At 44.8% G+C, this 13,718-nt stretch overlaps 1 protein-coding gene across 1 annotated transcript in view; it reads left to right on the plus strand.

The window, feature by feature from the left end:
• The first annotated feature begins 1,715 nt into the window (after positions 1-1,715).
• DNAH3 (dynein axonemal heavy chain 3) overlaps positions 1,716-13,718 on the plus strand; it is an 87,203-nt gene continuing 75,200 nt past the window's right edge. Inside the window, exons 1-9 of the mRNA XM_087729131.1 lie at positions 1,716-1,804; positions 2,431-2,559; positions 3,793-3,894; positions 6,364-6,589; positions 7,656-7,728; positions 8,715-8,895; positions 10,845-11,034; positions 12,416-12,611; positions 12,773-12,898. Of these exons, the coding sequence (XP_087585257.1) occupies positions 2,527-2,559; positions 3,793-3,894; positions 6,364-6,589; positions 7,656-7,728; positions 8,715-8,895; positions 10,845-11,034; positions 12,416-12,611; positions 12,773-12,898 (1,127 nt within the window). The 5' untranslated portion in view covers positions 1,716-1,804; positions 2,431-2,526. The remainder of the gene's footprint in view (positions 1,805-2,430; positions 2,560-3,792; positions 3,895-6,363; positions 6,590-7,655; positions 7,729-8,714; positions 8,896-10,844; positions 11,035-12,415; positions 12,612-12,772; positions 12,899-13,718) is intronic.

Here is a 13,718-nt window from a genome sequence, read left to right on the forward strand (position 1 = left end):
AGGAAACAATATAAATCATAAGGATACAAACAACAAAGTTACAGACATGCAAGTCGTAAGCGGTAGGAGGTGGGTGATAGGAACGATGAGAAGACTTAATAGGAATAGTAAAGCAGCCTTAGTGAATGGTTTGACGGTGGTGAGGGAATTATTTGTTTAGCAGAGTGATGGCATTCAGGAATAATAGCAGTGGACTTATATACCGCTTCATAGGCCTTTCAGGCCTCTCTAAGCGGTTTACAGAGAGTCAGCATATTGCCCCCAACAATCTGGGTCCTCATTTTACCCACCTCGGAAGGATGGAAGGCTGAGTCAACCCTGAGCCGGTGAGATTTGAACCGCTGACCTGCTGATCTAGCAGTAGCCTGCAGTGCTGCATTTAACCACTGCGCCACCTTGGCTCAGAGGAAAAAACTCTTGTGTCTAGTGGTCGGTGTGCAATGCTCTATAGCATCGTTTTGAGGGTAGGAGTTGAAACAATTTATGTTCAGGATGCGAGGGGTCTGTAAATATTTTCATGGCCCTCTTTTTGACTTCTGCAGTATACAGGTTATATACAGTATACAGTACACGGTATTAACCAGTGGAACAACTAGCCTCCAGAAGTTGTAAATGCTCCAACACTGGAAGTTTTTAAGAAGAGATTGGATAACCATTTGTCTGAAATGGTATAGGATTTGAGCCGCAGTTTGATTCCAAAAAAGGTTTAGGGATGGGAATGGGAAGTACTAAAGGACAAAAGGAAGGACCAGGGGGGTGACATGATAGCCTTGTTCCGATATTTGAGGGGCTGCCACAAAGAAGAGGGGGGTGGGGTCAAGCTATTCTCCAAAGCACCTGAGGGCAGGACAAGAAGCAATGGGTGGAAACTAATCAAGGAGAGAAGCAACCGAGAGCTAAGGAGACATTTTCTCATTTTAATTATTTCCTGAAACGAGAAGGGCACTCCTATTGATGCAACTTCCTGTTTGTTAAGCCACCATCGAGGGTCCTAGATACAAGTCAAGAAGAGGAACAAGAGGAACTGCGGCTGGGCTCATACTGAAAGATACATTTAAATACAGGTAGTCCTCGACTTACGACCACAAGCACCTGAATTTTGTTCATGGGGATGCTGCAATGGTCATTAAGTGTGAAAAACGGCCGTACGTCACTTTTTTTTCAGTTCAGTTGTCATTTCAAACAGTCACTAAACAAACTGTACTACACTTATTCTATATGTATTTGGTCGAGCCTGGTCAGGCACACAAGTAATTTGTCCCTGGGACAAAAGCACCCTGTGTACTTGCCAAACAATAGAATATAATGATAATTAACAATACTAAAGTGTACAGCCAATAAAAGGGGGGAGTTTAAAAAAAACAATGGAAGTTACAATGGCAAATATTGGTTTCTTGCAAGCGATTGTACTAAAATAAATGAAAATTATCCAAGTACTATGTACTTTTTCTCCCTCGAAGATCTTTCTCACCCTCTCTCTCCATTGCTGTCCCAGTCTCCCCACCCCTGGTTCTACCTTAAGTATCCTGTCCATCTTACCATATCAAAACAGTGTTTGCTTGTTAAACAAACTGCTTTTCCTTTCGCAGGAGGAGCTGCTGGTGGAGGTTTAGGCTGGCAGGAATGGCATGGCATGGCAGCCAAGTGGGTGGAGTGGGAGGGGGGGAGCTGTCGGAAGAGCGGAGTCTGGTTGCTTAGTGACAGCAATGCGTTCCCCTCGGTTACCCCGAGCGAGAAGGGGGAGATAATGTCAGGGAGCAGAAGTTCTTTCTGAGCTCTGCCTCTCCAGCAAGCACGGAAACAGGTGACTGGGACAGCCCCTTGGAGCGGCAGACGGCCCTCGCCCCTTCCTAGTCCTGAGTGAGGTTGAAAAGAGGCCAAAGAAACTTGGCTTGGTTCTCCCTGAAAGTGCCTGACTTTGATTTCCATCTCTCTCTCTCTCTTTCTCTCTCTCTCTCTCTCTCTCTTTTTCTTTTTCTCTTTCTTTTTTCCTTCACTCTCTCTTGCTGTCTTTCTCTCCTCCCCTCCCCTCCCTCCCTCTGTCTCTCTCTCTTCCTTTCCTCTCCTCTCCTTCCTCCTTCCCTGCCTCTCTTCCTCCCCTCCCCCCCTCTTCCTTCCCTCCCCTCTTCCTCCTTCCCCGTCTCTCTTCCTCCCCTCCATCTCTCTCTCTCTTCCTTTCCTCCCCTCCCTCCCTCTCTCTGTCTCTCTTCTTCTACTCTGCTCTCCTCTCCTCTCCTCTGGCTCTTTTTTGGAATGAGTGTGGATCACTTCCTAGTTCCTAAAGTTGAGATAACTCTCTTTCTACCTAGCCTACATTTGGAGGGGTGTTTGAAGATTCATTCAGTGGGTGCCATAATGAAGGGATATTAGAAAAAATGGATTGTAGCCTAATGGGTTTGTTTTGACTATCAATTGGTGTTATTCTTCTAGATGTTTAAAGCCAGGAGAAGAATTTATTTTTTGCAAAGATTATTGATCTAATTGATATTTTGGAGGAAGAGCAGGACATCCTAAGAAATATTCATCATGAATCCAAAGGAGATTACCAAAATTTTGAGGGTAGGTGTGAATAACTCTTATAAAAACATTGGCTGGGTTTGCTTATTGTGCCCTGAAAACACAATCCTGTTTCTGTGATTTAGGCTTCTGGTCTTGTATGATGACAGCAATCGTGGCTTTTAATCCTTAATATGTAATACAGACTTAGGTTAAAGATAGTGAGTTTCAGCTTCTTTCTCAATCCATGGTCAAACACTGGCTTTGTTTGAGATATGTGTCCAATTGCTATATTTAAAAGGGAAAGGATTTGACAATTGCATAAAGATATTGTAATACTACGATGTTGAACTTTTGGAGAAAAATAATATAGCGATCCCATTGCAGATGTTGGACAAAACCTCTTTTAATCTGGTGTCTTCATATGTGTTGGATAAAAGTTTGCAAAATTCCCACCTTGATCACCACATCTGATGGATGGAGAAAAATAGTAATGGGTCTTTTGCCTGGGCTATCCAGACAGCTTCTAGCTTAGTTGCATTAAGTCATGATTTAACTGTAGTTTATTGGGGAAAAAGTAACACCCTCTGTTTACATACCATAAAATTGTACTGAGAAAAAGGCTAAGCCCTAACCAAAGTAATGGTGTTATTTCTTAGCATTAAATAATATGGCACTAAGAGTGGGTGAGTGGCTAAGATGCTGAGCTTGTCGATCAGAAAGGTTGGCAGCTTGGCAGTTTGAATCCCTAGCGCCACGTAATGGAGGGAGCTCTCATTACTTGCCCCAGCTTCTGCCAACCTAGCAGTTCAAAAGCATGCAAAAATGCAAGTAGAAAAATAGGAACCATCTTTGGTGGGAAGGCAACAGCGTTCCGTGCGCCTTGGTGGCACAGTGGTTAGGGTGCAGTGCTGCAGGCTACTTCTGCTCATTGCTGGCTGCCTGCAATTTGGGCAGTTCAAATCTCACCAGGTTCAAGGTTGACTCAGCCTTCCATCCTTCCAAGGTGGGTAAAATGAGGACCCAGATTGTTGGGGGCAAGAGGCTGACTCTGTAAACCGCTTAGAGAGGGCTGTAAAGCTCTGTGAAGCGGTATATAAGTCTAAGTGCTACTGCTATTGTGCCATCGGTTTCTAAAAACAGTTCTTAATTTTTAAAAATCCCAGCCTCGTTTTTTATTCAGGCCAATTTAAATGCAGGATGGCAGGGCTGAAAACAGGATTCGTAGAACTGCAGTGTCGTTATCGGGATACATTCTGCATTTTCTTGAAGCTTTTTTTCCCATTTTTTTTTTAGTCACAGACGGATTCTATCTATAATATGAGTCATGCCAAGCAGATACCTGAGCTGCCACCTTTGCCTTCAGTAGCGATCTCGGATCCCTCTCAACTGTATCAGGTGAGTCCTTGCACTCTTATTAGAAAATGGTTATGATAGGAAACCAGCTCAACAGCAATTCAGGTAGTCCTGTATTGTCCTGTATGGGACTGACTGCTGTTGTTAAGTGAGGTGGTTGCTAAGTGGGAAATCAGCACTTTAGCAACTGTGACTTTCCTTTTCCTGGCTCAGCCCAGCAGCACTGGGTTGAGCTGGGTGAAAACTGACGAGATTCACCAGTTTCAAATATTGCCCTTCTGTTTATTTCCCCTCTGCCAGGCTCACCTGGGAGAGGGGAAGGTTATCCAGAAGGGGATTAATGTGTATAAGTACATTCATTGAAGAGAAAGGGATTACAAGAGAATAAGCAGACTTATAATGGGAAATACACAGGGATGGGCTGCAGGGGGTTCGCAGGATTTCCTGAAGACCGAACAGCGTTATTATTCCCATATAATTTAGGACAGCAGTCCCAGAACCTTTTATACAGATACATACAATAGCAGAGTTGGAAGGGACCTTGGAGATCTTCTAGTCCAACCCCCTGCCTAGGCAGGAAACCCTATACTGTTCCAGACAAATGGCTATCCAACATCTTCTTAAAGACTTCCAGTGTTGGGGCATTCACAACTTCTGGAGGCAACTTCTGTTCCACTGATTAATTGTTCTAATTGTGAGGAAATTTCTCCTCAGTTCTAAGTTACTTCTCTCCTTGATTAGTTTCCATCCATTGCTTCTTGTCCTGCCCTCAGGTGCCTTGGAGAATAGCTTGACTCCCTCTTCTTTGTGGCAGCCCCTGAGATATCGGAAGACTGCTATCATGTCTCCCCTAGTCCTTCTTTTCATTAAACTAGACACACCCAGTTCCTGCATCTATTCTTTGCATGTTTTAGTCTCCAGTTTTGGGTGACTCTCTTTTGGGCACCAGGGAACAGTGCTATGGAGAGAGGTTTTTCTGCAGACTGGAGGGGGTGTGATTTTGGGTGCTGCCTGAATTCCGCAGATGGGGTTTCACTTGTTTGAGCAGCCCGGATGTTGGCATGTCATGGCCCAGGGGTTGGGGACCTTTGATTTAGGAAGGAATGTGGTGGCTCAGCGGCTAAGTCGCTGAGCTTGTTGATCAGAAAGTTCGGCATTTCGGTGGTTCGAATCCCTAGTGTCGTGTAACGGAATGAGCTCCCGTGACTTGCCCCAGCTTCTGCCAACCTAGCAGTTCGAAAGCATGTAAAAAATGCAAGTAGAAAAATAGGAACCACCTTTGGTGGGAAGGTAACAGCATTCCGTGCGCCTTCAGTGTTGAGTCATGCTGGCCACATGACCACGGAGACGTCTCCGGACAGCGCTGGCTCTTCGGCTTTGAAACAGAGATGAGCACCGCCCCCTAGAGTCAGGAACGACTAGCACATAAGTGCGAGGGGAACTTTTACCTTTAAGATATGCAAAATCCTATGAGTGGCTTCACTTGAAGGATGAGATTGCAGTATTACAAGGAGTTTGCCGGTCATTTGCCAGTCATGGAACCTGTTTCTCCACTTCCATCTGGGATATTTTGCCATGTCTATGCCAGGAAACAACTGGTCTGCCACCCAGGTGTGGTTCTCCCAGATTAGCATGACTTAATTAAGAGGGAAAAAATTAGGCTGTAAGAATTCTTACAGCCTAATTCCACCAGCCTTGAAATTTTGGCCTTGGAGAACCTAAAACTACACCACCTATAATCTGACCTAAGTATAGTACATAAAATTGTCTTCTACAACGTCCTACCTGTCAATGACTATTCAGCTTCAACCACAATAATACCCAGGCAAACAATCAATGCAAACTCAAGGTAAACCGCTCCAAACTCGATTGCAGAAAATACGACTTCAGCAACAGAGGGGTCAACGCCTGGAATGCTCTATCTGACTCCATTGTTACATCCTCAACCCCTCCCTGCAGCTTCAACCTTAAACTGTCTAGCATGGACCTCACCCCATTCCTAAGAGGTCTGTAAAGGGGGCGTGCATAAGCGCACCAGTGTGCCTACCATCCCTGTCCTATTGTCCCCATTTATTCATACTCATTTCCTGTGTTCTTATTCATGTTTATTCTTATTCCTATTATCTTGTACGTGAGTGATTACATACATAAATAAATATGTTTTCTCAGCTACAACACATACATAGGCAGTCCTTGAGTTAAAACCACAGCCGGGACTGGAATTTCCATGGCTAAGCCAGGCAGTTGTTAAGTGAGTTGTGCATCCAAATGGAAGAAGCTTCTTGGATGAGAAGCAAAACGTTTTCAAGGGAGGGGAAAAAAAACCTCCAAGAAAGTCCAGTTGCCTTTTGGAGGGGGGGAAAAAAGCACCTTTGGGATGCCTTTGCTTAGCAGTGGAAATTTGGGGCTCGATTCTGGGCGTAAGTCAAGGACTAGCCGTATGTCCTGCGTCCCAATCAGCTTCTATGACGGAATGTCTCTCTTCTTTTCTTCCCCTCCTTCTGGGTTTAGATGATCCAGGAGAGCAGTCACTACCCCACGCTAATGCAGAGAGCGTCTTGGATGCTGGCGGTGCCCCTGAAGGAGCAGTGTCACTTCCGCACGCCGAGCAACTCCATTGCCAACAACTACACCTTGACCGCGCGCGACCTGAAGATGAAGGATCTGCAGAAGCTGGCTTCCCCTGTCCGAATCAGGAAGGCTTCTGGCTGCACCAAACAGAAAGCCGAATGTCCACGTATCCTCCGAGCTTCAACAGCGTAGAGATCCATGTATATTGGAGGTTCTCCGTCATCCAGGCCAGGGTTTAACAGATTAACAGAGTTGGAAGGGACCTTGCAGGTCATCTAGTCCAACCCTCTGCCCAAGCAGGAGACCCTACACCATTTCTGACAGGTAGCAGTCCAGTCTCTTCTTAAAAGCTTCCAGTGATGAAGCTCCCACAACTTCCGAAAGGAACTTTTTTTCCCCATTGGTTGATTGTTCTCTCTGTCAGAAAATGTCTCCTTATTTCCAGGTTGAATCTCTCCTTGTTCAGTCTCCATCCATTATTCCTTGTCTGGCCTTCAGATGCTTTGGAAAATAGCTTGACCCCTTCCTCTCTGTGGCAGCCCCTCAAGTATTGGACCACTGCTATCCTGTCTTCCCTGGTCCTTCTTTGCACTAGACTAGCCCTGCCCAGTTCCTGCAACCATTCCTTGGGTTGCCCCAAAGGTGCTTCCCAAAAGGCAGCTGGACTTTCTTGACCCAAATATGAATTTTAAAAGGCAATAGGACTTCCTTTGTTTTTATTCGAAGACGTTTTGCTTCTCATCCAAGAAGCTGCTTCAGTTCAGAACTGGAGAAGCTTCCTGGATGAAAAGTGGAACCATGGCACGACAAAACCGTGCTCGACTAAGCCGCGCCCAATTAAACCGCATCGCTGATGTCATCAACAGGGCGACAACAGCGAGCGCGGAGAAAGAAGGGTGCTTTAAATAGCGCTTCGAAAGCAAGCCGATTCAACTTAAGGTAAGGGTTAGGTTTAGGGTTAGGTTTAGGGTTAGCTTTAGGGTTAGGTTTAGGGTTAGGTTAAGGGTTAGGTTTAGGGGGGTTAGGTTTAGGTTTAGGGGTTAATTTTAGGTTTAGCGTTTACAGTGTGCTTCTGTCTCCGCACTGTTGTCGCCCTGTTGATGACGTCAGCTACGCGGTTTCGTCGAGCACGCTTTAGTCGAACGCGGTTTTGTGGTGGAACAAAGTGGAACATTGCCTTTCTTTTTCTTTTCTTATTTTGGCTGAGGCTTTTCTTTAACGAGATCTCCTAGCTGCTAAAGAGTATGCGCCATCCGAAAAGAAGATGAAAATGTATGTAAGAAACCTCGAAGGGGAATATGAAAGGTATTGTCACGTTTTTAACCTTTTTTTGCTTATTCAGTAGATAACGGTTGAACAAGTTAGGGTCCCTCAAATAAGCCACATTTTGCAAAGTTCACGTAACATTCTTAGCCTTAAAGAAAGTTTACAATCCGTAGTGCTTGGGCTGACAGGCATGCTCTAAGATCTAGTTCATCTAATCATGGTTCCCTGAAATAAACCACAATGGGCTGCCTTTGCTTGATGTGTTGAGTCAGGAAACATGGTGTACAGACCTTAACTTACGTGCACCAGAACCAAGCAAACTGTACTATTTCTCTTTGCAGCTAACAAGCCCTTGTAACTAATAACCCCTTGTTATTCAGAAGTATAGCCCCTTCCTTGGAGGGTTTGTTTATTGGTTTATTTATCAAACTTGTAGACTGCTGATCTTGCCAGAGGTGATTCTAGGTGGCTTACAGACATTGAGTAAAATGCAGAATAAAACGTTCAAACAATCAAGAAATTTTAAAATCCCATTAAAATAAAACTAAGATAGGAACAGCCTGTTGTGGCCCGCCAGTGAAGCTGGCTGCAGATTCAGACAGTGAGGAGGTTGGGAAGGAACATGGGCGAGTCCTGGAGGCTGGGGAAAGCACTGATGAGGGCGTTGTGTCAGAGGAGAGAGGCAACCAGAGCCGTATGCCAATTATCAGCTGCCTTCAGAGTCAGACACCAGTGAGGCAGATGAACAGCTGGAGCCTGTTCTCCAAGTGCGCATCCACAGAGTTGCCAGACGAAGGGAACAGCTAAAGAACAGGGGTCGACCTGGAAGTAAGGCCACAGGTGGAAGATGAATGGCCCCTCTCGGAGGAAATAAAAGAGGAGCGGAAGGGGAGTTGAGTTTGCAGGAGGCAATTAGTTCCCTTAATTGGCTCATGTCTCTGACCTGTGGGGGAGATATATTTTTATACTCCGGAGCGTGTTACACTCCAAAAAATACGGTACCTGTTGATTGTGATTCATTTCAGGGCTGAAATTGTGTCCCAGGTGTGTAGTCTCGATTTGCTGCGGTTGGACGTTCAAACAGTGGAGTTGCCTCATTATTCCGAAAACCAGCCTCTGACCCCAGAGGAGCAAATTGTTGTGATGCATCAGCATGAGGAAGAGATGAGCAAAGGACTACAGGCACCCACAGAGGAAGATCTGGAGGTGGCTAAGCCAATTCACAAGGGGGTCTTTTCAAGCATCTTTTATCGGCAGGCCTAGAGGAATACAGAATCACGGGGGTCTTAAAGCTTTCCAGGCTGTGGTCATCTCCACTTGGGAGAGCCATTTTGGCCTCGTGGTTAAGGCGAATAGGTCCATTTTTCTGAGGTACGCAGTAAAAGGGAATTAGGTGTCAGGGCTGCTTCACTCAGTAACCAAAAAAGAAACCACTCAACTCCATTTTGCAGAATTAAGAGTACTTTTACTGGTTATGAGTAGATAGTAGCTAGGCAAAGCAGGATCTGAGGCAAAAGCGCGCGTAATCATAGATATCAGTATTGATAATGAGGGGACCCATTCCCCTCCCCTGGGTAACCCTATCCCATAGTTCAATCCAAACACTCCACATGTGTCATGTGGGAGACATCTTCAAAAATCATCATCAGGTTCGTGACCCGACAAATGCGCGCTCGACTAGAGGGCGCCGATGAAACTGCGGTGACAAAACCACGATGTCATCAACGTGCCGACAACAGCACGCCGACAGAAGTGCGATTTAAGTTAAGGTAAGGGTTAGGTTCAGGGTTAATTTTAGGGTTAGGTTTAGGGTTAGGTTCAGGGTTAGGTTCAGGGTTAGGTTTAGGTTTAGGGTTAGGTTTACAGCGCACTTCTGTCGGTGCGCTGTTGTCGGCGCGCTTCATTGCTCATTCGTCGGTTTAGAACTTGCGGTTTTGTCACCGCGGTTTAGTTGGGCGCGCTTTTGTCGGTCGCGCTTTTGTCGGTCGCCCTTTTGTCGGTGAACCCATCAGGTTGGTATGCCGGACAGTTGGCCTTGGTGAGAAACTCCTCTCCCTGCCACATGCGCAGTAGATGGTGAGAACAACTCCCTTTTTACAGTCATTCCTGCACAGAATATTTCCCACACCCAAATACCATGCCCCCCCCTCCCTGTTTCAATGGCAGCCGAAAAGCAAGCAGCAAAACAGAGGCTGACATTAGGGCAGTTGACTTTTTTCCAACAGAGGCACAGCAATACAGGTAGTCTTCAACTTACAACAGTTCATTTAGTGACCAAAGTTACAACATCACCGAAAAAGGCGACTGCTGGACGTTTTTCACACTTACAACGATTGTAGCCTCCCCAGTTGTCACATGATTTTGACAACTGACTCATATTTTTGACAGTTGCCGTGTCCAAGAGTCAGGTAATCAATCGCCTTTTGTGACGTCCTTTTTTTTTTGGTTATATGCTTTTTATTTTATTTTTATATATACATCATCAATACATGAAGAGTGTGGCATCTGGGTGTCGTTCATTTGGATACAAATAACAATACTAATATTGATAACATTTGTTACATTGGTTAAGATTATATACTCCCTAGTATTAATACTCATATGTGTATTCTAGTCCATTATTTAGTTATTCAGTATTTCAATGCACCATTCTAATGCCAATTCCAATATTATTTAAGCATACATAATAACACCTTTTGTGACCTTCTGACAAGCAAAGTCCATGGGGAAACCAGATCCACGTAACGACCGTGTGACTGCCTTCACAACTGAAGTGATTCAACTTAACAAACCTGGCAAGGAAGGTCGTAAAATGGGGCAAAACTCACTTAACAAATCTCTCACTCAACAACACAAATTTTGGGCTCAATTGTGGTCACAGGTCAAAGACTACCTGTACACATTTTTTTTACTTATGTGAAAGGCCATCATACAAAATTTCATGTAGGGGTCCCCAATCCCCCCAATGTCAACTCTCTGTGTTCACATTCACTTCTATCTACCAAAGTGGTCCCTGGTGCCCAAAAGATTGGTGGGAGGGCACTGATTTAATGGATATGTTGTGGTCTGAATTGGCAAGCGGGATGATCCAAAGATTGTAATGCTAGTGACTGACTTTTTTTTTTTTTGAAAATCCTTTTTCCATCTCTTTGCAGAGATATTGCTATTACATCCATAAAGGCATCCGGAAGGACATGTTAGCGCCCCAGGATGAAAACGTGCTGAGCAATATTTTGACTCGCATCCCAAGTAATTTCCTTGCCAGCCCAGATCTGGAGGCCTTATTGAATAGTTTGATGGAAGAAATTCAAAGCGATTATCAGATTTGGCTCATGAAAAACATTGGTGAGTGGAAGAAGACAAAGTCCTTAGGCAAACAAAACAAATTGTGAAAAACCAATTTTTTGGAACAGTCACTTCCTTCAAGTAGAACCCTAAGAATTCAAGTCTTGAAATTTTAGCTGAATTATAGGTGCTGAATGCTCAGGTGGGTAAACCATAGCTTGAATAATATCTTGAGTAAAGGAAATCAGGCAGGCTCACCCCACCTTCCAAACCATAAATCATGGTTTTAAGCCACATTGACTAGATCCATACAACACACTTCTCTAGGGTAAAACCAGAGGTGGGTTCCTACCAATTTGCACCTATTCGGTAGAACCGGTTCGTCAAATCTACCGAACAGGTTAGAAGAGGTTCCACCAGTGGACCTGGAAAGCAGGCCACACCTACAGAAGAGGTTCCAAACACACACACACACACACACACACACACACAGACTGACAGAGAGAGAAAGAGAAAGAAAGGAAGAAAGGAAGAAAGAAAGAAAGAAAGAAAGAAAGAAAGAAAGAAAGAAAGAAAGAAAAGAAAAAGAGTGAGAGATGAAAGAAAGAAAAAAGGGACAGAGACAAAAGGAAGGAGAGAGGGGGGGAACACATGGCTGGCAAGCCACTCCCACCAGGTCACATGGCTGGCAAGCCACTCCCACAAAGGAGGCCACACCCATAGAGTAGGTTCCAAAAAATTTTGAAACCACCCACCACTGGGTCAAACCAAGATTTCAAAGTCAGAATGGTGGGGGGAGGGGGAATCAGGTTTTGTGTGGCAAGAGAAAATGGCTTGTTTGTTTGTTTAAATTTGCCACCCATCTCACCCCCTTCACTTTTAAATTAACACAATCAACTAGATTTAAATATTTGCTTGTTCAAATTAAATAAGACCCAGGAGTCACTTCAAAGCCACATTATGGAATTGGGTTGGTCTATTATTATTTTTTTGCTTCGACTCTTAATGCATCAGGAAAGTGTGCAAAATTTGGGTGAACGTAATCCTTTGCTTTGCACCGCGCCACCTAGTGCCTATTGGTGCATTTAGAATTAGAATTCTTTATTGGCCAAGTGTGATTGGACACACACAAGAAATTTGCCTTTGGTGCAGATGCTCTCAGTGTACATAAGAGAATAAAACTACATTAATCAAGAATAAAAAGATACAACATTTAGTGATAGTCGTAGGTTACTAATAAGCTATCAAATCGTACTAGGAAACAAATAAAACAATATAAATTGAAAGCTACAAGCTACATGGTTATAGTCATAAGTGTGGAGATTAAATTAATCTTAAATTAATTTTTTAAAATTTAATTCTAGCTTTTAAAAGGTTGCATCGCCATTTAATTACCTTTTCGGTTTGCTTCCAATACCTTGTTCTTCCCTTTTTCTGCCAGTTGATTACATCTTGATGGATCCCGATGAGAAAAAAAGACTCTTTATAGGCAACATCCCTCAACCTTTTCCCCGACGAATCATCCGGGCTCCGGTTCCTTGGCACAAAATTTACCAAGAAACCAAACTCTGGAACGAGACCCATCTCTTCACTGTGAATCCTATGATGTTCACTTTGCAGCAACTCTGGTTTACTGAGTGAGTCATCTTGCTTAAATGTTGTGGCCTGCCAGCGGCCAGCAGCTGCAGAATCGAACAGTGAGGAGGTTGGGGAGGAACATGGGCCAGTCCTGGAGTAAACTCGGCTCAATTCTAAAGGGTACAAGGTCATGCGAACTGTGACTCTCTCTCCCATCCAGGTTTTCTGAACTGAGATTTATTCGTACCAAGGAGATCCTAGAAGGAGATTTGCCCCTCCTTCCGAGTGAATTTGAAGAGCTGATCCGAAGGCAGTGCCAGGAAGCTCATGAAATCCTTCAGACCAGGTTAGAAATATTCAAATTGTGCCGAATACGGGGTAGACCTCAATGTTCGACCATAATTGAGCCCATGTTGTGGTCCTCCAGCAGAGCTGGCGGCAGAGTCGGACAGTGAGGAGGTTCGGGAGGAACATGGGCCAGTCCTGGAGGCTGGAGAAGGCTCAGACGAGGGCTCTGGGTCGGAGGCAGAGACAGGGCCGAGGCTGTCTGGCAGTGATCAGGTGCCTATGGAGCTAGACAGCAGTGAGGCAGAGGAACAGCTGGAGCCTGTTCCCAGTGTGCGCATGGGCAGAGCTGCCGGAAGAAAAGAACAACTCGGAAATTAGGGTCGACTTGGGAGTAAAGTCACAGGTGGTCGGTGAATGGCCCCTCCCATAGGACGTAAAAGAGAAGTGAAAGGGGAGTGGGCTTTTGCAGGAAACAATTCGTTCAGATTCGTTCCAGGAGTGTGAAGATCTGTCCGTGAATCTCAGAGAGACTGTGCCCAAGTCTTTCCTTGCACAGCACCTCATTTGGAAAATATTGACATGGCAGCTTTCCAAGATAGATAAAGTCTGTGTTCATAAATACTCCTTTGAAAGACTGTTTGCCAGGCCTTTGCTGAATGTGAAGGAGATGAATTCACATTGGTTTAATAAAAGTGGGGGTTGTCAGGACCAGGATTCTGCCTCATGCTTTTTGGGGAAGCCTAGGCCAGAACAGCCCAACATTTCCGTCGCTAAGCAAAACGTTGATTAAGTGAAATTTTGCCCCATCTGGGAAGATGACAAAGGACGATCCCATCCTAACCCTAACCCTGAACCAATTGATGCCGGTTGCCTGGATT

Source organism: Thamnophis sirtalis, unplaced genomic scaffold (assembly GCF_051295495.1).
Source record: "Thamnophis sirtalis isolate CommonGarterSnake01/CBP01778 unplaced genomic scaffold, rThaSir2_p1.2 scaffold_14, whole genome shotgun sequence".
Classification (NCBI taxonomy): domain Eukaryota; kingdom Metazoa; phylum Chordata; class Lepidosauria; order Squamata; family Natricidae; genus Thamnophis; species Thamnophis sirtalis.